This window comes from Acipenser ruthenus, chromosome 3 (genome assembly GCF_902713425.1).
Source record: "Acipenser ruthenus chromosome 3, fAciRut3.2 maternal haplotype, whole genome shotgun sequence".
In the NCBI taxonomy this organism is placed as follows: Eukaryota; Metazoa; Chordata; class Actinopteri; order Acipenseriformes; family Acipenseridae; genus Acipenser; species Acipenser ruthenus.
The window spans coordinates 105,790,058-105,817,944 of NC_081191.1; the positions used below are offsets into that span (position 1 = coordinate 105,790,058).

Here is a 27,887-nt window from a genome sequence, read left to right on the forward strand (position 1 = left end):
TGGAGGTACAACAGTTTAATTTACTCTATTTATAAGATCAAACAAACAAATGAAAACCTATTCCTCTTGGAGCACTAACAAAACTGAACAGATGTTGCCAGAACTGTTTGTAGGACAGCGAAGCTGTTTACTTGTACCAGCACACAACCTAAACAGTAACCTCAGCTGACTTGACCCCACATGAACCAATTGAAGCAAACAGTGTTACAAAGCAAAGGTTCCTGTGGTTCATGTGAAACACCAGGTTGCGTGACCCATGAACAGTGTTTAGCAGTAGCTGATAGGAAAGATTTTTTCTTTTACCCAATACATACTCTTTTTGTCAGCAGTGCTCACTGACGTGGCACCAGAACTCCAAGAAAAGAAACATATCAGGCACATCATTTTATTTCATTAAAAAGAGCATATAAAAGTATCTGTCAAAAGGAATTCCCAGTTATGTTATTTCTGTAAAGTATTACTGAAGTATGGTAAACTGCTTTGCATTAGATATTTAGGCCACCACACCAGTGGGGTTTACCATTAGATTGTACCACAAGACTCTTTTTTTAATATTGCACTGAGGACATTAAAAGGGTAATGTCAAACTTACAGGAGAAAAAACACACACACACACACACACAGACAATAAAACCCCAGTCACCACAGCATGATACACATTTTTACCATGTTTTATTTACCCCTAACTTTTTAAATGCCCAGTTTATGTACACCAACGATTACCCAAATAATTCTGTGTGAAGAATGTCCTTGTGCAGGACTGAATGTCTTACGGGGACAAACAGAATTTCAGAGGACATTTTCTCTACCTCAAAAACAGGAGCATTCAAATGGAAAGCGTTAACTGTTCTTTAAGGTTCCTCATAAAAAAGAGTCCCACATTAAAATCCAATATACTTATTTCCATACACCACCACACATTTTTATTATATAACACATCAAAGGCCTTTATCTACATTATTTAAAAAAATGCACAGTACTAAAGTATTTGTTAAAGCTGAAGGCTTGATTGAATTTCTGTATGAAATGTTTGCTGAGCAAAGCCTGCTTACTGAAGACATATCTATATATGTTACTTTGTGTTTTCATGCAGGTATCTTCTCTTCCTTATTGAATCTCAGCCCCATATATCTTGTAGGTAGCATTTCTTATCACGTAGACCTGCTACAACGTTCATAGCCTCCAATTGATCGACTTGCAGTTCTTTGCCCACAATATCAATCAGGGCCTCGTTTACATCTTTTGCCATGTTCTTTGCATCACTAAAACAGAGAAAACAAAAGGATGAGTCAACAGGAAAAGATTTCAGATGATGATGATGACAAAATAATTCCACATTCTTTTCAATACCATGCACATTTATTAACTGGTCTCAAATGTGTAGTTCTGAAGGAAATCTAGGTTTTACCAAACATGTATTTCCATTTTAAAACATATCTGGTACTACACTAGATTAAAAAGAAAATGGTTACGGGCCTTGATTTGTAATAGTCTTGCACTTTCCTGGTCATTTCACTCGGGGGAGTGAAATTGTCCCCACACTTTCAGAGCCTTCTTTCCTGTTAGTAACCAACTAGCTACTTTCCCCAATGACTGGCATGCTTTGCAGCCAGCGAGATGCTTGATCCCGAAGAGGTGAAATGACAGATGAAGTGCAAGAGTAACATACTTCCTGGAAGGGAAGTCAAGCAAACTGAGAACTGTTTTCTTTACCTAGTGTAGTACCAGATGTCATGCAATACAATGAAAATACATGTTTGAGGAATCATGATTCTGTGATACTGCGCATTTCAAACCTATACTGTATGGTGAATGGAAGTGCACAGCATGTAAGATTTATGCAAGCTACAGCTACGGTTTCAGCTACAACATTTTAAGAAATTGCACTGGTAGAGGAGGGCACAAACCTACCGAAATACGCTATCTGAAGAAAATCTTTTTCTTCAAGACATGAAGAGAGAAAGAAATTGGAAAACATGACTAAGATACAGGAAGGTTACCTGTCTCCGCTGGATGGGTTTTAAATAATAGAATTCAGTTTTAGTGGGATTAATAACAAAGAATTTGTCAGCTGGGGCATCCATCTTGGAGTTTTTGGTGGGAAGTAATGCCCATGACATTACAAGATTGTGTTTAGTTGCAGGCAAGCCACAGACCCATCTATTAGCTGCATTCTGTCTATATTTAGAGAGTGGTTCTAACTACACGATGTATTAAATGAGTGAAGGAAGACATATATAACCATGAAGTTCTATAGGTGGTTATGATTTTCCTCACAAATTGGTATAGTAGGAACTTCAGCCAGGAATTTTTTGAAACACTGAAATTAATCACCTTAAACATTTTTTTTTTTAACCTGAAGGCGTACTTACCCACAAACATAGATGCAACCATTTTCTTTAAGCAATATTCGGGTGAGATCTTGAGCACAAAGTCTTAGATTGTCTTGAACATATTTTGGCTTTGCTTCTTCTGTACTTCCCAGCGAATCCCGGGAGAAGCAGACTTTCAGGTGGGTTAAGGTGCCATTTTCCAGAAAATGTCTCAGTTCATCTCTGCAACACAAGAGAAAAGGATTCAGCAAAGAACCAGAAGAGCATACAGTCTACCTATATTGGCCACAAGCCTATTCTATATCATTGTTATTTCAATACATCCTTAATATACTTCTGGACATGCAAAAATACACCTTCAATTTCAGATCCTTTATTGGTAAAGCCATCACTAAAATAACATTTACTACATCTGAAATCAGGTTGATGAACAGCCACTCAATACTATGCATAACCACTAGACTCAGCGGCACTTGAGAGTTGAGATATTTCAAATAAGGACTTGAAAAGGATAAATATTTTTAGAAAAACATTTTCTTGTGACACTTGATGCTGTCTGTAATCTAAATCTATGAAAAAGCTTTAAGAAATCCGCAGGAGAACTGAGCAGCTGTCTAAAGTATTATCAATGTCTGTGCTTTATGGATTTTACAACTTTTTCAATAGCACGCTGGCTTTGATTAAGGCTTTACGGCATCCCACAGGAAGTTAAGACACAAATAACTTTTTTTGTAGCGTTCACCTCAAATGCAACACAATTGAACCGGATGTATTATTTTGGCAGATAAATCCGCTTAAATGCTCATTACTTATTCATTTAGAAACGTAGAAAATTCTGCATGGAATGTGATCCACCGGTGGATAAAATGGAGGATCACGTTAGAAAATAGGTGGATATTTTTTAATGGATTAACCTGTGGAAAAATTCCGCGGATTTTGCCGTTTCCACTGAAAATGAAACCCCTTTCGAAAGTCGGGCCCATTATGTAGTGTTGACCTCTAAAGCAATATTCTATTACCAACACACTTCAGTGTTGCATATTCTCTTCACTTTCCTGTTCTCAAAAATCAAATAACATCAAAACTATTTTCTTAATAAACTACTGTAAAATGTCAAAGTATAAATATCTTGCAACTTCAACACGTCAGTCTGCAGAATTATTAGTGTTGGTATGCGACTACATGACGTGAGAATGTTTTTTTCTATGCAAGTGAAAACAGCCTAAAATAAAGGATATAAAAAAGTCTAAAAATAAATCATACAACACTGCCCCCCAACATGCCTGTGCTACCTTTATACTGTTTGCCAACGTTATCCACCTTTTTTGGTGTATTTGAATAGTTTTACAGCAAGTCTCCTTTCATAGCTCTATCATTTTGCTATGGGCCAGTTTAATTTAATCTGAGGAAATATGTAGCCACTCGCTAACTTTGTTATTAAATTACATTTCTGCTGCCATATGATAGAAATGTATGCAGTGTCCATAAGACAGACACAGTAGATTTGTCACAAAGAATGAGTTACACAGAATCCGCAAAAAGGACACAGTTCACGTGGGAAATGCACTTACCTAAAAAGAAAATCTTTGTCTTTATGCCGGCAGCCAAAGAAGAGCCATGTCTCCCCGAAATGAAAATCAGGGTTGTCTTGTCTCTGCTTTTCCCTGCAGAACAAAACAGTCATGATGAAAAACTAACTAACACACTCAACAAAGCAAGACTCTCATGTAAATATGTAAATCACAATTTAAACTGCTAGGATCAATAAATCATTAAGCGCAGTTATTATAGTGTTTTAACCCCTTTACCGCTTAGAATTATTCCGATGCCTTGTTTAATTATGAGGCAGCTAACACTGTAATTAAACTAGGAATCAGATGTAAAAGGGTAGGGGATTTTGTGTTGTCGTGTGTTTAATTGTCTACAGGGTGTACTGCATCTTGCCCTGGGAACTCACTAGAAATAAGACATCAAATAAATATGCAAATATGTTTAATAACATTCAACAAATCTACTGTATCATCATTCAAAGGACTTTCCCCCATACTGTGAATGTTTATTTTTTCAGCGCTGGAATCCACTCTGTATCTTTCATCAAACGTCTTCCATCTATAGAGACCAGATTGATTGAATATTCATGTCTTTGGATTTCTTTCAATAGTCCCGTCACAGTGTCAACAACAGAGACATTCTCCTCAAAAAATACAATAAAAAGACAATTTCAAGGTGAGAAGAAGCAGGTCTAATATTTAAATCCACAGCAGCAGACTACTAATTAATTACAAAAAAGTCTGAAAGAGGAATTTTGAGTCTCTTAAATCAGTGCTATTCAATTCCATTCTCTGGCAGGCCAGATAAGCCAAACCTTTAGGGGGGCCACAGTGCGCTCATGATGTCGTACCAGTGTGGGGGGTGGGGTTCAAACGGTTAAGAAAATCTGACTATCCAATCACACTTTACATAACAGAACGTTGCAACACTACACTTGCACCAATCACCTAATACATCTCAGAAATAACTAGTTACATAATAAAAATAGAAAGCAAATATATTTTTTCCTGATATTTTCCTGAAAATATTCAAATGATAGCTTGCAAACAAATATTTATACAAAGCCCACTAATGCTATTAAAACAGCATGCTATTAATCTTAATTTTATTTAAACTATACAATTCAAATTCTAAGTTAAATTCTTGAGAAATGAATGGACATCTAATTTCCCATTCTTATTGCCTGACATTGACAATCTGTAAATTACAGTGAAGCAAGCATTCAAGCTAACTAATGAAAGCACGTCAATTATGAATCACTTTATTTAGCCTCTTATGCGCCTGATTTAAAACTGTAGCACTGTGTCTAAATATGTATCAACATGTTCTAACTCCAATGTGTTTAAAAGTAAATGAAAAGTTTCTAACTTAAATACATGGCATGACAGTACAAAGAGGGAAAATAAACTTCAGTGCATATCCACCGTGCCGTCTTTGAGAGGCGTGCCGCAGGTGCATTTCTTACTGGTGCCAAACAGGTTTTTTTTTAAAGCCCAAATAAAAGATCTTTGACAGGCTTGTTTTTTTCAGCGAAATTACTGTGCTTGAATAGTTTTTTTTTGTCTTACTTTCTCTGGCTGTTTGTTGTTTTGTCTGTATGTCTGACACTGAATCACTCTTTAAAAAAAAGTATAATCATGGTTCTCTAGGTAATTAAACAAACTGTGTTCAGCGCAGGAAGCCAGTGGAGGAAGACACCTTAATGATAGATAGAAATTACAGGAGAGGAGTAATTATTTTGAGAAGTTAAATAATAGTAAATTGTAAAATAGCATTCACCGTTGGGCTATGGAATGTACTAATATGAATAGGAATGAATGTGCACACAGTGTGTCAATATAAACTGAAGTTTATTGATCTGAGGGTAGCTTGCATACAGAGTAAGTTGTAAATAAGGAAGGAGAAGGGTTATTAACAGATAAAGTGCTGTGATCACTTGTTCCTGTATTATGGCGTGTTGCCAAAAAAAACAAAAAACGCTTGTAAGCATACACAAATGCCCAGGGGCCAGTTTTTCAAAACGTAATCTGGGAAACAGTGATCTGGATTTTGTAATTGTAATTATTTGTAATCTGGATAAGTAACCCAGCACTGACATTTTCTGAAAAAAAATGATCAGAACAATCCAGATAAAAGTAATCTCGATCACAAAACATAGAATTGCAAAATCCGGCTCACATTGATCCAGATTACAAGTTTTGAAAAATCGGCCCCAGTAGATAGCGGCGACCTGTCAATCAGGGCTGCCAACTTCTTTTACAAAAACCCGCCCACTTCTTCCTGAAAACCCGCCCAATCATGATATCACAATCACCTCCGATGTTGTTTCCCATTGTAAACAAATAGCAACTACACTATTTGCAATTGTACTTTTTTATATTGTGTTTTATGTGCTTAATTATTAAACAGTCACCTGAAATACTAATCGATCAATCATTCCCTTTATTTAATCAAGTAAACCCCTTCAGAACAAATTCTCATTTGCAATAATGCCTGGCCAAGAAGGCTTACAAATGTATTGTAGCGATCTGTGTGTTTGTGTTTTAGTGCTGTACTTCCACTGTGTTTGTGTAGTGTAATTCCTGCTGTAATTGTGTTCCCTTCCCACTCTGTAGTTCCCTGGTTTTGTGTGCTTTTGTCTGTGTCAGCTGTGCTGCGTGTGGTATGTGTTTCCCCTGTGATTGGTCCTCTCTGTTAACCACTCCTGTACACATGTTTCTTCTGTGCTCCCGTTATTGAAATATCGAGCTCTCGTTTTCTTGTTCATTCTGAATGAGAAAGTAAGGAGAAAGTAGTTGTTTTACAGCAAAACCCCGTAACTGGTTGTACTATTGTTATCACAGTATACCCTTTAAATTCCAGTCTGGTCTCACTAGTAATGCCTTATATTTTTTACTATTTCTTAAATTTACAGTGGAGCATGAAACCTACTGTTTTGTGCTACGCCGTTTAGTTCAGCACAGATTACAAAGCACAATGTTTACATCTGCCAAGAGATATTTTCAGACAGAGCAGTAAGGTCACCAAGTGGGTAACTGTGAGTGTGGACAAAGGAATCTCCATGCCAAATTCCACCTTAATTGGATAACAAGTTCTTAAAGTTTTGATAAAAAAACATAAGTGTAATGTAAGTTCATAAGCGACATATACCCAACTCTCGTCCTGAAAATTTCAAAAGCTTATCAAGTGGGTACTTGTTAAGCAACTAGAACCCAAACTGCCATTCAGCCCATCTTGCTTGTTTGGTTGTTAGTAGCTTATTGATCCCAGAATCTCATCAAGCAGCTTCTTGAAGGATCCCAGGGTGTCAGCTTCAACAACATTACTGGGGAGTTGGTTCCAGACCCTCACAATTCTCTGTGTAAAAAAGTGCCTCCTATTTTCTGTTCTGAATGCCCCTTTATCTAATCTCCATTTGTGACCCCTGGTCCTTGTTTCTTTTTTCAGGTCAAAAAGTCCCCTGGGTCAACATTGTCTATACCTTTTAAGATTTTGAATGTTTGAATCAGATCACCGTGTAGTCTTCTTTGTTCAAGACTGAATAGATTCAATTCTTTTAGCCTGTCTGCATGCGACATGCCTTTTAAACCCGGGATAATTCTGGTTGCTCTTCTTTGCACTCTTTCTAGAGCAGCACTATCCTTTTTGTAACGAGGTGACCAGAACTGAACACAATATTCTAGGTGAGGTCTTACTAACATCTCTTATACAATGAGAGAAAGCCTACACCCAACGTACTTACAGAACAATTCTGTGACTTCAGACTTCGCTTGTAGTTAATATTGTATACCTGTTCCTATATCAACTTGAATTTTATTTACCAGATGGATAGGCGAGCTTAAAGGATCTTAAAAACAGGAAAAGTTCATGAAGCAGCTGAATCAGATCTACTCAAGACTGACAATGTTGCAAGCAAACCACTAAGCATCAAGTGACTGTATGCTAGTACTTTATCTGGAAATGGAGATGGGTTGGCTGCAGTCCCAGAATATGGAAAATAAATCACTCGCAATGGCAATGCATACTCTATCTGCACAGCACACCTGCTGCCAACAGACAGCTGCCTAAAGATAAGTGAAGTGTCTTCTTAATTTAAGCACACGAAAACAACAAAAAAAGGAAAGCTGTTGTTTTCTGAGCTTGAAATGTTAAAATATTTTAAAATGTCTCATATGTATTTTAAGATCAAAAACAGTGGAAAGACCACCACCAAACAAGAAATATAGTTAATAAAGAAGCTGATCAACTGACAAGGTGTCAATATTTGCAATAGCTAAATGTCATGTCTCAATAGCATCTTTTCCAAGCTTTGAATTCAGGGCCCCCCACACCAACTGAAAACGTTTAATCCATAAACAAAAGAAATGACCGAATGAAATCGATCCTATTGAGTAAATTGTTAAATACAAGGGGTATAAACAAAAAACATGATGATTTTTCATGGCTACTTCAAATAATACATTTATGAGTGAATACTATAATAACTGTGGGCTACAGTCCCTGTGCTTTTGTCTTCCCTCACTCACTGATTATATTGTATGCTTTTCTTCAGACATGCATGTCTGTGCCCCCAAGCTTCATGCAAGCTTCCACTTCCATTTGATATGTTTGCTTGTTTATTAAAAACAACTGGTAAAGAATTCACAACATATTAATGATTTTTAAAAAAAAGAATACAGTGGGGTATATTTAATTAATCTAAACCAAGAGGTATCCAAATACTGCAATTAATAATTAAAAAAAGATAACTTTAAGTAAAACAACATTTTTTTTTTTTTTTAATTTAGTTGTTGCCAATGTTTTTTTTTACCTCGGTTTTCTCCCCAATTTGGAATGCCCAATTATTATGTTTATCCCAGTTCATGGCTGCAACACCCCCCAGCGACACACGTCCTCCGAAAAAATGTTCCTGCCAATCCGTCATTTTTTGCACTGCGGATCCACAGCAAAGCCACCAGACCTATAGTGCCGGAGAACAACATGGATCTGAATGGCTCCACTGCAGACCCGCGGTGAACTGTGGATTGCCCTGCCGACCTAAGCCCTCCCTACCCGGGCGGCGCTCGACCAATTATGCGCTGCCCCCTAGGAACCCGCGGTCACGGTTGGCAATGACAAGGCCTGGATTCGAACCTGCGATCTCCAGGCTAAGGGCGCATCGTGCACTCCACGCGGAGCGCCTGTACTGGATGCGCCACTTGGGAGCCCCAAAAACAACATCTTTAATTCTCTCAAAGTTCCTTAAGTTAAGAGTCTCATAAATATATTTGTGTCTTTAAAAATAAATTAAAATGGTATGGTCCTTATTAATATTTAAACGATGGCAGTATTTAGATCAGCCACTGTTTTGGATCAATTAAATAGACCACACTATATTGACACATTTCTTTCGGTAGACCTGGAATAACAGATGGAGCAGGTTTTTTCTATTCAGGTTGAGCACATTAATCTTGTGCGAGGCTCCTAACTTAGGCACAATCTAGTCTGATTGTACTTTGTTTAAAATTACGAGAAACTAATTAAAATTTGACAAGTGGAGCTGCCGAAAGCAAAATCATTATCCTCTTGGAGCCCAAATTAAAATATGGACATCTGAAACTCAACTGAAATGAGCTAAGTGGTTTCTACTCTGTCCCAAGGGCAAGGATATCAATATTAACACCTGAATTCAATTCTGTGACATTAGTGGTGTGGAGTGGTGTTTTAATTAATACAAATTACAGGGCAGAAGTATCCATTATATCCAAAGAGGTTCCTGACAAAAATGTTTTATTAATATATTCAGAAACAGCTTAGACTGAAGCCATATAAGAACAGAAGAACAGTTACAAACGCGAGGCTGTTAGGCCTATCAGCGTTTGTCTGTTCCTAGTAGCTGACTGACCTCAGAACTTTGTCAAGTGGGGTCTTAAAGGATCCCAATGGTTCAGAATCAACAGGTAATCATTCCATACCCTTATGACTCTCTGTTTAAAGAACAGTACCTTCTGCCACCTGGCCTGCTTCTATCTGCACTTCATTTCCAACTTGGTCCTGTGGTTCTGGTTATTGTACTGCACTAAGTATTGGTTAGGGGTAACAGTGTCAACTCCTTTTGGGATTTGATAAAATGCCATGTTTTTAACTTTGTCAATGCAAGACAATGATACATCACTGTTGATTGAGTCTGATTGAGTCAATGGACATGCCTATTCATTTTCCTCAAGAACTCTGTCATTGTGTTCATTGGTTATGTCTGGAGAGGCAGACTGCTGTTCTGTATGGAGTGACGTGTTGTGACTGTATCGGCTTTCAATACCATGTAGTTTACTTTTCCTAAAATATTTTCTATTATGGACTATTTCCACTGGTCATTCCAAAGTTGTCTTTTATTGAGCCACTGTAATTAAAACACTGGTGCACAACCTTAAACAACGTTTAAAGCATTTCAAACTTATTCTGATATCATCTGCTGTTCATCAGAACTCCTCTAACTTTGTGGAATGGGAAGGTGGACGAGAAACCTGGAGCTATAATTAACCAAGATACATTTAAAATGAATCACGGGTCTAATGTGCTGTCTGGAGCTCTACTGATCTGCTGGCGTGGCATGCTGGGCCATGTGAAGAGGAGTACATCTTGTCAGCAGGGGTTAACCAATAACATGTTGCTGCAGAGCACAGAATGTCAGCTAGACCCTGCAGCCGGCACACACCACTTAAAAATAATAGTGACCATTTTCCATTATTAGAGGAAGGAACCAAAAGGGACCATGCTGTTAATGTGAACGTGGTTCTTCTTCAATTCAGCATTCAGCCTGGCAAGCTGCATTTACAAAATGGGGATCATTATTCATTATCTGCAAAGGGAATCTGAAGCAGTCATGCTGCTAGATGTTAAAGGTAAAATCTCACTGCTAAAGACTTTTAGAGGATACAGAAGACACTGCATCTTCTTTACCTATTCCTTGTTTCACAGGGGACTAGGTAGCACAGTAGGCTTACGAATACAACAGGATTTTAACTGTGGAATACAGTTAAATATAAGGAAAGCAGCAGTGCAATTTCTTTTCACACTTGAGTGTTGAAGGTTGATCTGTGTATGTTTTAGTATTGGAGCTGGGAGATGCCAGTGTCGTGTACACAAATAGAAACTACTCAATATGCAGAATTTTTCTTTAGCTATGGTCAGAACTCATTGAAATGTGCATCTTAATTCCAAGCAGGTCCTAAAGGACCAGCACACATAATACTGAATGACAAGAAATGCAACAATTTATATATTTTTTGTCAGAGTTTTGTCTGAGGAATGGTAAAAAATGTGCTTGCCATTAATTCTTTAGAAATGATAACTAGACAACAAATCAGCCATGCAGCCTGCGAAGCACTGTGACTTACAATAACCTAACCGATGGGCTCCAAAGGTTGCCAATTAAAAATTATTAGGATAACTGTTAAATAAAAGTATTAACATTTAAACATATACATATGTCCACTAAGACCAATTAGTCATCAGTAGCTTAACTCCGTGAACAAATTAACTTCCTTCATAATAGCTAATTGATAATGTTTTAACCAATACCTAGAAAATTTAATGACAATAAATAATAGTTTATTTATAGCAAATTCTGACACTAGTACAAAAAAGTATGTAAAAAGAAAGTCCTTCCAAAGTTTGATAGGTTGGAGGTTACAGGTTGAAGACAGCTAGAAATCGAGGCAATAATACATTTATGCTTCACCTGTATTTACAATCCTTTGATTCATATTTATGATGTATTGACAGCATCCTGGGCATGTCATAAACTGTGCTTTGGATCAATGCCTCTCTTCTCCTTGTTTGATCTGTAACTGTCCCTTTAGGTCTTGCTGATATAAAAGGCAGCTTGCAGAATCCACCAATTTCTGTTTCGAATGTGCTGGATATATATATATATATATATATATATATATATATATATATATATATATATATATATATATATATATATATAAAACCTTCCCTGACATAAAGACTGGTACTGTATATCAACGAAGTCAGGCAACAGTACACCTGCCATGGGATCCAATTACAAGCAAGCACTTGAGTGACAGCCAGTCTATGTCTATTATTCACTGCACAAAGGCTACAGTAGCTCCCAGTACACTGGCAAAACAGCAGAAAGCAGCCTGGCTTGTACAGCACGAATATGATAGTGATAACTCCACTCAAACCCCAAAGAATACTAATCTTGCTAAAAACCACAATTAAAATTATAAACTCAAACATTTCCCATTTTATTACTACATTTATTTTTTAGTTTTATAGTGAAACCTCACTATTAAGTCAGTAAAGGGACTGACAAAATGTGCCTTAAAAGGGGGGTGGCCTTACTACTGATGGTACATAGTCAAAACATTTGTCAAATAATTCCAGTAAGACTTTATTTACGGTATATGAAAACAAAGCATGTTAAAATCGAAAAGAACCAGTTGAATTTGGAGAATTCACCTGGTCTAGTCTTTCGTTGGATTTAAATGAATCTAAGACAGATCCCGTGTGAGATCTGGTAAAAAAAAAATAATAATAATATTCATTCTGTAGCGCTGATTATGAACAAAGTTGGTCAACTCTACAACTTTTGTTGTATAACATTATTTTGTTAATTTACACATATTTTACAAACATGATTTAAATAATGTACATTTTAATTGTAGTACTATGTTGCTGTCTTTTACCATACTGAAATAATAAAATAATAACAAAACTGTACCTGTGCTGGAGGAAGCCAATGAAGGGTGCGACCCCTGTGCCTGGTCCGACCATGATAAACGGCACTGACAGATCGGAAGGCAGGTGGAAAGTTGAATTTGGACGAGTACAAATAGACACCTGGAAACAAAATCATCATTTAAAATGGTTGTAGCTAACAAATTACTTTCCTAAATCTTACCTGTCGTGCACTTCCAGTTACTTTAAATGACACGAATGGAAGTTTTGAAGGAAAGAATTTTGCAAACATGTATTTTCATTTTAAAACATGACATCTGGTACTAGAATAGGTAAATAAAAGTCCCCAGTTTGCTAACCTTGACTTTCAGGAAATGTGTTACACTTGTACTTCCTAGGTTAAGACTATCTGAAAGCAATGTCTGCAAACTGAGAGATTTCCTAACTTAGTGAAGTACCAGAAATCGTGTTTTAAAATGAAAATTCCTTGTTAAAAATGGAAACTGCTTCAAGTCTGCAAACTGCAGCTTTGCTCATTGAATTACATCTAACAAATATGAATGTCAAATTAACTTATCACTTTTTTTTTTAATTGTGCTGCAATGGACACATATTTTCTTGTTCAATACTCAAGATAGAACTTTACCGGGGGACTCATATAAAACTATTACTGTATGTGTTGAATATGAAGCAATATCGCAATGAGTTTGATCTTCAACATAAATGAACCGAACAGTCACATGACCACATTATGGCAGTCATGTGTCACAAGTGAAAGGGTGCTGTTAGCATTTTCATAAGTCTTAATGCAATGTTAAACAGATGTTTTGAGAATATCAGATACAATGAACTGTTCTTAATATTGTAATCACTTGGCTTTATCAAGTTTTTTTTTTTTTCAATTGTTTGCAGATATGACCTCATATCAAATGGTAAGGATAACGGCCAACATTTTAAAAAGTAAATATAAATTGAGTTTTTATGACCAGAATGGATTTTACCAGCAAATGTATTTTAGTGATTAATTTGCCATTCTACAGTTATATTGTTGTATATCGTAGCATTATTCACTTATTATCTCTGCTAAACGCCAGACCTTACATTGAAAATCAATAGGCTTCACATTTTGCTAATGTAGGGGAGTTTTATGTTTACAAACTTGTTTTGGACTTGTTTTATTTTTGACATTTTATTTTACAGATGTTGACTTTCATTTTGAATTTACCAGACAGGCTACTCCTGCTAATTTGTTATCAGTGGTAATTGCATTTACAGTATGGTGTTATCAGTGGTAATTGCATTTACAGTATGGTGTTATCAGTGGGAATTGCATTTACAGTATGGTGTTATCAGTGGTAATTACATTTACAGTATGGTGTTATCAGTGGTAATTACATTTACAGTATGGTGTTATCAGTGGTAATTACATTTACAGTATGGTGTTATCAGTGGGAATTGCATTTACAGTATGGTGTTATCAGTGGTAATTACATTTACAGTATGGTGTTATCAGTGGTAATTGCATTTACAGTATGGTGTTATCAGTGGTAATTACATTTACAGTATGGTGTTATCAGTGGTAATTACATTTACAGTATGGTGTTATCAGTGGTAATTGCATTTACAGTATGGTGTTATCAGTGGTAATTGCATTTACAGTATGGTGTAATAATGCTAACACATCTGTAATGTATGCTGTTCTTTTAAATACTCATCATTCTGAATGGTTGCAAAAAAGGTTTTCAGGAGCTTAATGTTTAAATCTGTTATTTGCCAACTATTCCTTAACGATTCATCACAACTACATCATTAATAATACCTCAAATACATTTTAAATGATTTATTTATTAAAATGCTATACTGCTCAAAATGAACTTAAGAACATAAGAAAGTTTACAAACGAGAGGAGGCCATTCGGCCCATCTTGCTCTTTTGGTTGTTAGCAGTAAATATGGGGAAAAATCCATCAAGGGAGAACAAACTAAAAATATTTGACATCTTTGTATTAAAGCTACAATGTCTCACAATCATGCACAACTGTAGAGACGACTATATTTCTGTAATGCCTATTAACTTCATTATTTTAATTTGCCTGTCTGTGCAATCTACTATATTATAATGCATTCCCTTTTTCCTTTCTAGTTTATTAGTATTTTTTGATCCCCTGAAAAACTAGTATGTCACTAACATCCATCCCTCCCACAGCTGTAAGTTCAAAACGTACAGCTATCAGCAGAATGAGAAACACCCCCCCATATCCCCAGAATTTAATAACCTCAATAACTTTAGCTAAATAATGGAAATATCATGTTTCATGAAACCTGAATAAGCGTGCCTCCACATTTATGCAAAATGTACTTTACAGACAGGCAGATGCTCCTCCACATCACATATTCTCAATAACTTATACAAAATAATTTTAATACCAATAATAATAATACAAGTGTTTCTCGATGTGTGTGTGTGTGTGACGTGTGACTCGCATAGCTACAATCGCCTCCACTATATGCCCTTCTCAGGGGATTCCATCTCCAGCGGGGGACAGTAAACGTGGAAAAGGAATTAAACTGTGCTTTGGGCAAGAAACACTCACCTTTGGAACCAGGGAATGGTCTTGTCCCACCTCAGAAAGCTTGCCTGGTGTCTCAGAGATCTGGAGAATTGGCGATACCAGCTCTGACAGCCAGCCTGTGCATACACCCCTTCTCGGAACAGGTCGTTCAAAACATGAGGGAAACTCCACAATATTAAACACAAAATGCAGTTTTCCAGGATGAAAGCTACTTGAACTGCAAAGAAAAAAAACCACAATATTAAAATATTCTTTAGTTTACTCTCTCCATTATTTTCTTCTATGTTTTTTTTTTTTTTATCAATCAATTCCTCTACCCAATTTCAAATACCAATTCAAATTCGTTTGGTCTCTTTGCACAAAGCCCTGTAGACCGAACTTGAGCTATTTATTATTCAACACCCTAATAATGTTAACCCCAGATTTAAAACTTCTGAATTAATACTCAGAGCCACACATTTTAAAACAGTGATTTATCTGTGCTCTGAGCAGTTTAATAAGAACATTTGATTAATTTGTTTAAAGATTGATATGTTGTGTCATCAGAGACACAATACTGCTGGGGGAGATTAAAATGCAAGTCAAATTTTTAAAACCATTCAATAAAAGGATATCATGTTTAGGTGTTTCTTGCAAAATACGTATGTTCCCAATTTACCCCATTAAGACAGATTACTGTATAAAATGTTGGAATTTCTTAACAGGTACGGTAATAGAATGGTCTTCAAATACAAAGCGAACAACTGGGGGTAGCTATTGCCCATTTAACACTAGTCATTTAAAATTAGGCAAATATTTTAATAAGCAAGAAGTGCAGCAGAATGCCAAATGTTATTAAATAACATTCACTTTTTATTTTACCCCAAAAAAGGGGGTTCCTGCAGTGGTGACCTCCAAGACTGATTCCAATGTAATTTTAAAACAAATCCAATATAAAACAATAGATGTGGAATATACTAAAAGGTCATCATTACCTGGCTGCTGAATATGATCTGGGTTGCAATTTCGGCAAATGTTCTAAAAAAAATGATAAGTGAAAAATACATTTATGAATTACTGTTTTTGAAGAATTTAAAGATATTATTTAATAGTGCAGTAATATGACTGAGAATCTAACCTGCAGTCACTATAAATAAAACTCAAATAAAGCATACAACTATGGCCAAAGGTTTTGCATCACCCTACAGAATTAACACATTTTGCTTCATGAAGTTGAATGAAACCTGCTGAATAATGTTATGTTAATTAACATACAGTAAAATGTGACATTTTGAAATCTAACATGGAATACTATTATGGCTTCTGGTAGACTTCTGCGAAATCATTTTGTATTTTCTTTGATTAAATGGTGTTAAATAAAAGATCAAAATTATAAAAAAAAGTTTTGCATCTAGGTGATGCAAAACTTTTGGCCACAGCTGCACCACTAGCAACATATTCTTATGGGTTTCTGCCATTACTACACTAAGCAGGCTACTTTATAGAATAGCTATATTCATTTTTCTTCATTCTGTTAAAGACATGGTTCCACCTGCTAAAAAAATCCATATTACATTGCTTCTGTAATGTAAACTGAACTGCCATCTTAAACTTGTTAAAGTCTAAATGTCTAAAAACCTCAAACAGCTGTATTAAATTAAATATTTCCTTTTTTGGTTAATTAATTCATAGAAGCGCCTTATACTGTGAATAAACCCAAATTAAAGCCATTTGTTCTTCGCCACCAACCTATCAAATATCAGCATTAAATTAACCACTTTATATGCGATAATCAACTGGTTACCATGACGATTTGATTTTCAACTAAACATACCCTTCATATTGCTTATTATCTTTTTGTGTAAGTACAGAAACGCATAGAAAGAGAGAGCATAGATGTCTGTCAAATTGGCTTGGCTTAGTAATGAACCACAGTAACATGTCAAATATCAAAACGATGTCAAGTTACATTTAAAATGACATTACCAAAATAACTGGAGAAAATTAAATAAAAAGCTTCTTGCAAAAAAATTCTCTACAGTGCTAAATTGCTACCAAAATATAATTATTTAATATGCTGTTCTGAAATAATTACTTTTTTCATTACCTTTATTGATCAAATGAACAGAGGTTTAAATAATTACCTTCTGTTCGTTGTTCAGGGTTGGAACAAATATCAGGGTAAATTTTTTTAAATGGCATATTTATAAGTGTGTTAAATAGTCTTTATACATTATGGGGAATTTTCCAGAAAACATTCAAAAATAAACAGCTTTACCATACATTACAGTTGTGATTGCTTTGTGTCTACTGCCCTCTCCTGGAATGTGTTTGTACAGCATTAAAACCTCCCAGCAAACCCTCATGGTGAATGGTGTGCTTCAATTCTACATTGCTAAAGCGATGCTTCCCTATAGTAAAACATACCTAATATTCAAAAATGAACCGTTAATTACAAAGCTACAAGTTTACTTTAGAAACGTACATATTTATGACACTGAAAATAAACTCAGAGAGGATAAAGACTATAAAAACAAACACCAAGCTAGCTTCCACAAGCACTCAGCCGAGTCAGAGATGTTGGGGGCTTACTTTCTGAATGACAAGGGGGGATTAACTACACATTTAACATTTCAATCTGAGTTTGCAAGGTTTACTAAACAGAATTCACTTCTTAAAGAGGCGTGTTTATTTTACAAAAACATTATTTTCAACTCATATGTTTTCAATTAACCCTCTAAAATGGACACCAATACATGATAGGGTTGAAACAATAATTGATAATATCGATAATCATGACAATTTTTTTGCAGCGTTAAATTTCTCGCGTTGAAAAATTATCACCAATAATCATAATTATTGTCCGTGACCCAATGAAGCAGGAAGTGGCTCTGTATTGAGCAGTAAGCAGCACTGCACTGTCTGCGTGAGGCGTGAAACATGATCTGTGTAAGCACTGCGTACACTGGGAAGTGAAGTATTGATTTGAATCAATATGCTGAGGATTTTAACTTTAGGCTTCATTTTGATAATACGTTGGCAAAGCATGACTGGTTTTCTAACATAAAAACACAAATATTGTTTGTAAAATTGAAAAAACACTAGCTCACTGTAAAATAACTGTAGAAAAGTGGAACTTTGGACTATTAAACATTTTGACACAGTTTTTTTTTTTTTTTTTTTTTTTACGTAAATTGAATGTAATTGCAAATAGAAAACACAACCATGTAGCAAACGTTTGATATAGCCTAAAGAACTTAGTTGCTTCTTTATTTTAAACTACACTGTAAAGACATGAGTACTAACTATACTACAGCCTATGCACTGCAAGGGAAAACTAAGCTTGTATTTATATCTGTTCCCAAGGCGTTGCTATTGTGACAAAGGGTAGTTGCATAAATAGAAGAGTTAACTTTTAATGGAAGGATAGGCAGTTTATTTGATTAAACTGTCTGCATACAAGCAGCCATGTGCAAAACTCAGTATGTTCCTAAACAACTATATATACAGAGAGACACACACACGGTTTTAAACCTAGTTTGATTCTCTTAATGGCAGATTTGTCACAAAAGCAAACAGATGCTTCCAGGTAACATTCGCAATTTTGTTACGTTATATTAAGACATTTGGTGGCACTTTTCTATTTAAGTAATTGTTCTCAAATTAGTATAAATGTTTAACTAAGAAAAAAATATATGTATTATTTTATAGGAAAACTACATAATTTATTAATATACAAATTACAATAGGTGCATTTTTATACTCACTGGGCAACCACCAGAAATTTTAAAACTCGGCGCATGCACGGTCTAGCTGTTTTTCTTCTAAACTCAGTGACTTAGACTGGCGGTTGTCATGCTGCTCAAGATTAAATTTGATAAATTACAAGAATTTTAATGTTTTATTTATTCGGCTGATAAATCATGATTATCGTGATAATTTACAGACGATAACCGATAGCTAAAAATGTCATTATCGTCCAACCCTCATACGTTATGCAAATTCATACATGCCAACAGTCCTTATATGGTTGGGACAGTCCCGATTTCCAAGCAAATGTCCCGCTGCACAGTAGAGTTAGTGAAAACCACAGGCTGTGCTCTTCGTGCGGCTGACACATCTGCTTACTGATCACGAACGCTTCATTATGTCTATTTTTATTGTCATGATGGTCATGTGGTGTTGAGTTGGGGGGGATACGTCTATTATATGATAATCAGTGCTTTTTGCGTATGACCCCTCCCATGTGTATGATGAGTATGAGACCCCCCAGAGAGGAGCGACCCGCTGAACAGTATGCAAATTACTACCAAAAGTCGAAATGTCCTTTGAAAGTTGTGTCCCAAACTTATGAAGAGAAACATCCCCCACCCCCCTCGTCATAGCCCTAGTGCAGTCATTTCCACATAACAGAAGACAAGAGTACGTCTATCCAGTGAATCGACATCATCATTTGAAATCCCTTCAATAATTCAAGAATCAGACAGAAGTGTAACTGGAACCTGAAATATAAAACAAAGGGAGGACTCAAACCTATGAGTAGACGAAGTGGTGGGGAACAGGATGAGAAGGCACGAAGTAGATCCAACACACACAGGCTGGGGTCTCGAACAAAACGATTATAATCTGCAGACCCCTGTTTGCTGCACAGCTCCTGAAGCCTTCGTTTTTCACAGGAATCCGTGGTGTACTCTACCAGTGCTCGCAGAAATGCCTGGGATGTGAGAAATTAAGAAAAAGTAATTACAGCTAACAAAACCTTCCCTGTTTTACACGTCCATTGTCTACATAGGTCTCAAACGTCTAGCTTTGAAAGAAGAAAGTTATAGCAAGTGTAGCATTTATCATGTTTACTCAGCCATGTCTGTCTTACAAAACTGCAGATCTGAGTCCTACATAACAAAACGAAGTGCACAAGTATTCATGTGTTCGCTATGATCCGTGTAAGATAAGGATTTGCTTTACATAAGGATTTGATTCTTTTGAAACCTGTTAAAAACTAAGTTGTTATCTCATTCTTCATATATTGTCAAAAATGTACCGTCTGGCAAAATAAAAATAAAAAATACATGGTATATGTTCCTATTTCAGTATTATTTTTGCAACACGAGAATGATTCAATTTGGGCACCTTCTTTGGAACAGCTCTGATTTCCAAACACCAGGTCAGAAGGTAACGTAGCGTGCTCTTCTCAGGAATGTATGCTGGCAGCTGTGCCACTGTTGGGAGAAATCTGTAAGTTACTATTTATTTATATTATGTCTGGATGGATATTGGAGGAGGTAAATCCATAAAGATAACACAGCATGGTGTGCTGGCATTTAGACAGTTTTCTGAATCCCTGAATAAAATAAATATGTACCAAACACTAGGGTCCAGTTCAGAGATCTGAACCGTGGTACATCAAAACTCCAGCTGAACTACTTATTAACATTACTACATACATAATAAACACACAATTCATGAAAAATCAGGTTATTAACATCTGTCACTATTTACATTTCTAAAACAGACTTGCTGTTATATCCTTAAAAGTTTGAGCTCAGCAAGGTTCATAGCAATATGTTCTCTACTGAAGACCATTACAAGATGCATCTAGTTAGTGCCCCACAAGGGCTTTTTGTATTATTAAATGGGAGGTAAGAGGGTGAATGGATTCTTCTTATCACCTCAAGACCTGTGCAAGCATCTCTGCACTGGAACAAACAAAAAGTGCATCTCGTTAGCATCAGCAATTAACTCAAATAATGCTGTTGTCAGCAGGGAAGCAAACATGCTGAAGGTGAGACTAATATTCAAATTATGTGCCAGTTATACCTCATAGAACAATTAGGTGCCCCCTAATAAGTAATGATTCTTACAACAGGCAGACTTTAACTGTATTTGTATTTATTTTTTCCTATAGCATACCCTTCTTTTTGGTGTCTGGTTTAAGTTTTAGCTTAACACAGTGGTCCTTCTTTTCTGCAAGTTCCAGTCTCAAAATGAGTTGTTCCACTTCATTACTGCTGTTTGGGCAGGAAATATTAAAGGAATCCCCAGGCTGGTATGAGATTGGAGTTTCCTGCAAATCAAACATTGTACTTAATAGACTATTCTTCAGGCAGCTTTCTGCTAGCATTTCATAAAAAGAAATGACGGAAATCTTACAATGCAAACAGTACTACAAAATCCTCAAAATATTTAACAAGGAAACGCAATTTTTAAAAATGACAAATACATACAGAAACGTCCAGTTCAAGTAGTAAGGCTGTTTTCACGGCATCCTTTTGTGTGATTTGCAGAGCTCCAGTAACTGGGACCTGGTATACAGTTTCCTGGGTAGTCAGAGGACAAGCTTCCTACAAATGTAAACACACATCAGGTGAAGAGGTACCAAATTACTTTTCCTATAGTATTGTACTCTTTGGGGTTAACCACACAGGCATAACAGTCTTTGTGCTGGCTCATCATTAAAGTGGCTGTAGCTGTTGGAGAAACATACACTTTATGAGAAACTACAGTTTGCAAAATTAACTGGGTTTCAGATTGAGTTAGTATTTGGGTTTCAGTTAGTTAGTTAGTTAGACAATTTGGGGATTAATATTGCTTGTTGGAGCAGGAAAGTCAGATGGTAAGGAGAAAGCTTTGAAGTGCACCACATGGCAATTTAAAGGGGACCCTGTGTTTTCTCAGAGATAACATTCTGGGGCTAAAACCTTCAAAATAATTACAATCTCCTTCCTTACATTATGGTTTCCTGAGTAAAACATCAAAGAGGCTTTGATGTTACATTCACTTAAGGTAATGAAAGGAAGGCGGACCGAGGTGGTCAATGATATTATTGGTTGATAAAAATAAGCATCAGTATGTAATTGTCTTTTCTGATAGGTTAAGGAATAAGGAGTGATGTCATAAGAGAAGCTATATTAATCTGAACATGTGTATCGATGGTTGAGTCTATTATAACTTGTGCTTAAGGAAAATAGAGTACCCAGTTGCTCTACTGTATCTAATAAAATATATTTGTTGAAATCTACAACAGAGTTCGGAATCACAATAATTTTATACTCACGGATGCACAGAGAAAAACAAGAACATTAAGAAACTGAAATTTCTTTTCAATTGCTACAGTAGCTAGCTTCAATAGCTTCATGAATCTTACCCGTGGTGCACTTTCACTCATTATGTAGGTTTTAAATTTGCCGTTTTGAAAGAAAGGCATGTCAGAGCACGTATTTTAATTTTAAAACATGACATCTGGTACTGCACTCGGCTAGGAAAGTTATCAGCTTGCTTGCCTTGCCTCCCAGGAAGTGTTCATGCTTCACTTCCTAGGTCATTTCACTGCAGCAGTGTCTTGGGAGTTAAAGAGCATATTACAGACTGTAAAGCATGTTAGTCAAAGGGGGGGGGCATTTTAAAGTGTAAATGAAGCAATCATAAAAATCATTACAATATTTTATGTTGGGGGTTTGTTTACATATGTAAAATGCTATAATTATGGACAGAAAAAAACAGTTTTGTAGAATGGCCTGAGTCATGTCATTTCAGGCTTTACTGCATGCCAAAAACCTGAGCTTGCATCAATAAGTTAATCTATAAATGTTGGTAGAGGAGTGCAAAATGCAAAAGAACCCCAAATGGTCCTGTATGAGTGTTTAAATATTAACATGTTTAACTAGCATAAACATTCTGCCACGGTGTGCAATCTGTTTTTATTTAATGGTTTACTAATCGGTATGGCAAACAATATACAAAACAGCAATACCTTTTTATATTTTAAAATATAGCAATAGCAATACAATACAGTACCTGTTCTGATACAATGAGAAACTCCACATCCAAGTACTCTCGTGGCATTGCAGGAACATTAAGAGCAGACTCTGCCAGTGGAGGGATAGATCTGGACAGAGAAGGCTCTGATGAGGTTCTTTCAGTCACTGGTTTGGTTTTGTCCGAAACTGGCTCTGGAAACTTGGAACCCAGGCCTCCTGAATCGTTTAACTTCAGTAGATGTAAGTTCAAGTGTGTAGCCGAGTTATCCACAGTCTCTTTGTCAGCGAAGGTTTCACGCTCTCCATTTGGAACCACACCTGTATGGTCGCTTGCCTCCATTTTGTTCCGAGCAGTAGAAATGCTTGATGTCAAGGCTTTCTTTGTTGCACTCCACAGTCCATCAATCCAGGGCTCAACTACCAACTCCAAGCTAATTGAAAAAAAAAAAAAACCCTGTATAATGGTGTCTGCTTCCCATAGTGTCCAGCAGTTAACATTTGACACACCATCTTGCTAAGCTACCCTACTTACTATTCAGGGCTTGAATTTCATTTCTGTGTGCTGGAGGGATTTCCCCCCCTATGCTGCAGTCAATGGGGGGGATTCCAAAATTTTAGGGGGAATGTCAAAAAAAAAAAAAAAAAATATATATATATATATATATATATATATATATATATATATAAAAACTATATATATTTTACTGCATCATCATTTCACACTGGTGTTGCTTTAAAATAAGCTGCTTTCAGGAGACCTACAGCTGTTCATCACTGTGAGACAGAGCACTCTCCATTGCTTTTGCCATTGCCTGACATGAAGTTTTTGCTGCAGCAGAAGAAAAAGGTGCTTTTCTTTTTAACCAGCGTTCCATTTCTGTTTTTTTTTTTTTTTAACTCTTTATATACAGCCCTATTTCCACCTGTTTTTCACTGTTTTCATTTATGTATGTTTAAGGGGCAGCAGTGTGGAGTAGTGGTTAGGGCTCTGGACTCTTGACCGGAGGGTCGTGGGTTCACTGCTGTTGTACCCCTGAGCAAGGTACTTTACCTAGATTGCTCCAGTAAAAACCCAACTGTATAAATGGGTAATTGCATGTAGAAATAATGTGAAATAATGTATAATGTGATATCTTGTAACAATTGTAAATCGCCCTGGATAAGGGCGTCTGCTAAGAAATAAATAATAATAATAACTACTGGATAGTTTGTGCTGCATGCATGTAACATATCAAATGAAAGGCCATAAAATGTCCTTTCATATTATGTAAGTTGCAACAGGATCAGACATACTATATGTGGTAGAAATGAGAATATATGTAAAAAAAAAAAAAAAACTTTTCCAAAAAAATCATGTTTGGTCACTGCTATATATATATATATATATATATATATATATATATATAGTAATCATAGATGGCTAAAAAAAAAACTGCACCATTGGACCTCAATATGAAATGAACATGGGGGGGTAGCTGAGCTTCTAAGCTTTCCAACGATACCACCCCTTTCAGTCTAGCCGCTACAATGACAGAGCAATAGACTCAAAACAAAACCTAAGCTAGGCGATCGTAGGAGTACCACATACACACAATGGGTGTGTTCACAGAGATCATTCTGCGCAGATTCTGTGCAGAATGTGACCAATTTAGAACATAAGAACATAAGAACGTTTACAAACGAGAGGAAGCCATTCGGCCCATCTTGCTCATTTGGTTGTTAGTAGCTTATTGATCCCAGAATCTCATCAAGCAGCTTCTTGAAGGATCCCAAGGTGTCAGCTTCAACAACATTACTGGGGAGTTGGTTCCAGACCCTCACAATTCTCTGTGTAAAAAAGTGCCTCCTATTTTCTGTTCTGAATGCCCCTTTATCTAATCTCCATTTGTGACCCATGGTCCTTGTTTCTTTTTTCAGGTCGAAAAAGTCCCCTGGGTCAACATTGTCTATACCTTTTAGGATTTTGAATGCTTGAATCAGATCGCCGCGTAGTCTTCTTTGTTCAAGACTGAATAGATTCAGTTCTTTTAGCCTGTCTGCATACGCCTGTCTGCGTATTCCTGCACTGAAAGCTGCAGAAATGTGGGAGCAACTTTGAAAAATGCGCGAATCCCACAATCCCACGCTGAAATTCAAGCCCTGCTATTAATGTCCACAAAATAACACGAATGATATGTTCTTCTCTTACCCCACACCATCATCTGCATATCCTGTTGCATAGAATCGCTGAGCTCCCAATTCTTGAAGACGCCTGTCAATGGTTTTTCCACCATTGCAGAAATTTGTATAATTTGAATCTCCCAACCCTTGAGAGGACAGAAGTTAAAACAAATAAAAAGAATATTAACCTACCTACCATATGATAATTACCAAGATTCTCTAATAGCTAGTAACTCTGATAGCTAGTAACTCCGATACTCCCAATGCCATGTGCTCAACAACGTTACTCCCAAGTTGCATCACAATTGGATAAGTGTTTTTCCAGATATATTAAAAATGTAAAGTGTGGCGCACACAGTGATGTACAGACCTATTTATGACAGTTTCCACTAGAATTGCCGGAGATTTATTGTGAACTTAATCACAACTGAGCTTATGACGCAAACAATAGTGTTCAAATGTTAAATCATTGGGTTAGCACTCATTTATCAATAATAAAAAAAAACACAAGCTGGTCACCAGAGGGCATACATCTTACCTAAAAGAGCATAGCGCAGATGTGCAAAATGATCAGAAGGGAGCGTCTTGGCCCTTATGCTCTTTACAAACTTAACGGCTGTGTCTGGTGGTTCACCATCCCCAGTGGTAGAGACAACGATAACAACAGGTGAGGTTTCTTTTTCCAAGTTGTACTGTAGAAACAAAGGAATCAATGTCATAAACTAGGGGCGTGAGTTTCTGTTTCATTTTCTAAATGTTTAAACTTTAGGATCTAACACGTTTAGCTATTTAAACTTTACAATATTGCAAATTAATCTAACCAATCAAAAAAGCAATCATTAGAAATGACTGCAACATGTATTTTTGTTCAAGAGTGTATGTATCCAGGCAGCATTGACATGTATATAAAAGGACAGTGATAACATGTTGAATATGTGCTGAACAGTGTCAGATCTAAATGCACACTGTTTCATTACAATTAGAGATCTTTGTGTCCTTGTATATAGAAGCACCATAGTTTAGATCAATTGAACAGACCACTCAGTTCTCTAGAGCAGATTTCTGTCCATGTGCATATGATATGGAGTTACTGGTGTGCACTTCTGAAAATCATAAAAGGGTGGAAATGTACATGATTACCTTTTCTTGTTGGCTCAAACAACAAACATCAGCTACAAATTTATGTTCACTTGCTTTTTCGCAAATTTCTTCCGCAATTGCTTGAGCCTGTCCGCGCTGTGAACCATACAGCAGCAAGAAGCGGTCTTTCACCTCACATGGCATGACAGGGCAACTCCTGTACAAGCAAACAAAAAGTACTGATAAAACAATTATCTACTTTAAATACAAAATACAGAAAACGACATTACTCACTAAATGACGATACAGCAACAAAAAAAAAAAAAAACAGCATTTGCAGGATGAATCTGAAAAGCCTAGGAAAATCAGTCCCTATGCCTACTTTAAAAAAATGAATTACTCTAGAGTAGGATTTGAAAAACCTTAAAGAACATTTCAGTCTTTTAAAAACGGAAATCGTATGTCAGTCCTACAGGCTTTGTAATGTAGTGCTAGCAGGCAGTACCACAGCGCCACCTGCTGACAAAAAAGATACAGTACAACTACAGTACATTATGCAAGTGTGGGACCCCACCCTGACCTCACCCCCTGGGGCTACACTATCACCCCCAAGATTACATTATTCAACTACGTAACTGGCACGTATAAATGGAGAAACATTATTACTCCAAATGAAGGCCAGTGTTCTAAATGTAAAAGCAAGGTAGCCAATCTGGATCAGTCTATAGTTTTGATTCAGAACTCAAGTTTCAAAATACGTTCTTACAAATAACACGCTGCTTTGTTAGAAGGACTAGTTTAGGATTTTACATTTGCATTTCAAAACAACCCTAACACAAATGTTATACTGCTGTCAATATTCTAATTCTGCCTTTCTGTCACTCAAACTATAGTACTCATGAGTGATCATTGCTTACTGTGCAAAATATCTCTGTCAACGAAATGTGATCCTGACAAGATCTGCAAGGCAGTTAAAACCAGAACCATATAGCACTGTAATAACTTACAGCTTTTATAATGCAAATGTAAGACATAAATAATCGTGCACCGTAGTGTAATCGCCTATAATATTAATCCAGCCCGAAAATATCAAAAATAAAATCTTACCAACAATATCTATATGTGCCCAACACAGAACCACACTTTCCACCTCTGACTGTGTTGTAATGTGGCTCAGCAGCATAAGTATAGCGGAACAGCACACGTGTTTCTTCCGATTGACGTACGCAAATAACATACCAGCCAATCGACTTTGTATAGAGGCGGGATGAATGGCTATTGACCTCATCCATTTAAAAAAAAAAACGCTAATCTCGTTCTTATCATAGCATGAGAAGAACAGTATGTCACGTACTTTCTAAGAAAGTCGTGGGGGGTTTTGGCAAACGTTTTTTTTTTAAATTATTATTATTATTATTATTATTATTTTAAAATAGCAAATTCACCCTCTGTAGCGTTTTTCAGCTGTTTTCTTTTGCATACACACGCCGTGTATCACCCTGAAGTCTTTCAGAGCACTTTGAGTTTATACTATCTTTATATTGTATTTTTGTTGTTTTTTTTTCATGGAACTATGTGTATTATCACAAGCATCCGTCACGTACTAGGCTTTCTGTTAATAATGTTTTCAGTTGCCCCAGTACCATGTTGACGTTTACACCCAAATACATACCCTCTAGCATGTTATAAATTCATAGACAAAGTCAATAAGTTAAAAATATTATTATATAATAAAAAAAAATTTAAAAAGATGCGAGACAGGGCAGA

At 36.3% G+C, this 27,887-nt stretch overlaps 1 protein-coding gene across 1 annotated transcript; it reads right to left on the reverse strand.

The window, feature by feature from the left end:
- On the reverse strand, positions 1–27,323 carry LOC117435804 (methionine synthase reductase-like). Its single transcript, XM_059020490.1, has 15 exons — positions 27,228–27,323; positions 26,181–26,337; positions 25,579–25,732; positions 25,069–25,186; positions 22,918–23,311; positions 21,348–21,464; positions 21,034–21,187; positions 20,254–20,342; positions 19,657–19,837; positions 16,119–16,161; positions 15,166–15,361; positions 12,616–12,734; positions 3,905–3,997; positions 2,373–2,555; positions 1–1,262 (listed from the first exon to the last, which is right to left on the reverse strand). Exons 2-15 carry the CDS (start codon positions 26,322–26,324, stop codon positions 1,118–1,120), a joined length of 2,130 nt encoding a protein of 709 aa, XP_058876473.1. The 5' UTR covers positions 26,325–26,337; positions 27,228–27,323; the 3' UTR covers positions 1–1,117.
- Positions 27,324–27,887: the final 564 nt, after the last annotated feature.

What these genes read in the sequence shown, in the direction of transcription:
- LOC117435804 (XM_059020490.1), bottom strand. Translation starts at nt 26,324, where the DNA reads ATGCCATGTGAGGTGAAAGACCGCTTCTTGCTGCTGTATGGTTCACAG. An exon ending in TCAGAGCTGTTCCAAAGAAG is followed by an intron (nt 19,838 to 20,253) that starts GTGCCCAAATTG and finishes CTCACATCCCAG; the next exon opens with GCATTTCTGCGAGCACTGGT. An exon ending in ACCATTCCCTGGTTCCAAAG is followed by an intron (nt 12,735 to 15,165) that starts GTGAGTGTTTCT and finishes TTTTGTTTCCAG; the next exon opens with GTGTCTATTTGTACTCGTCC.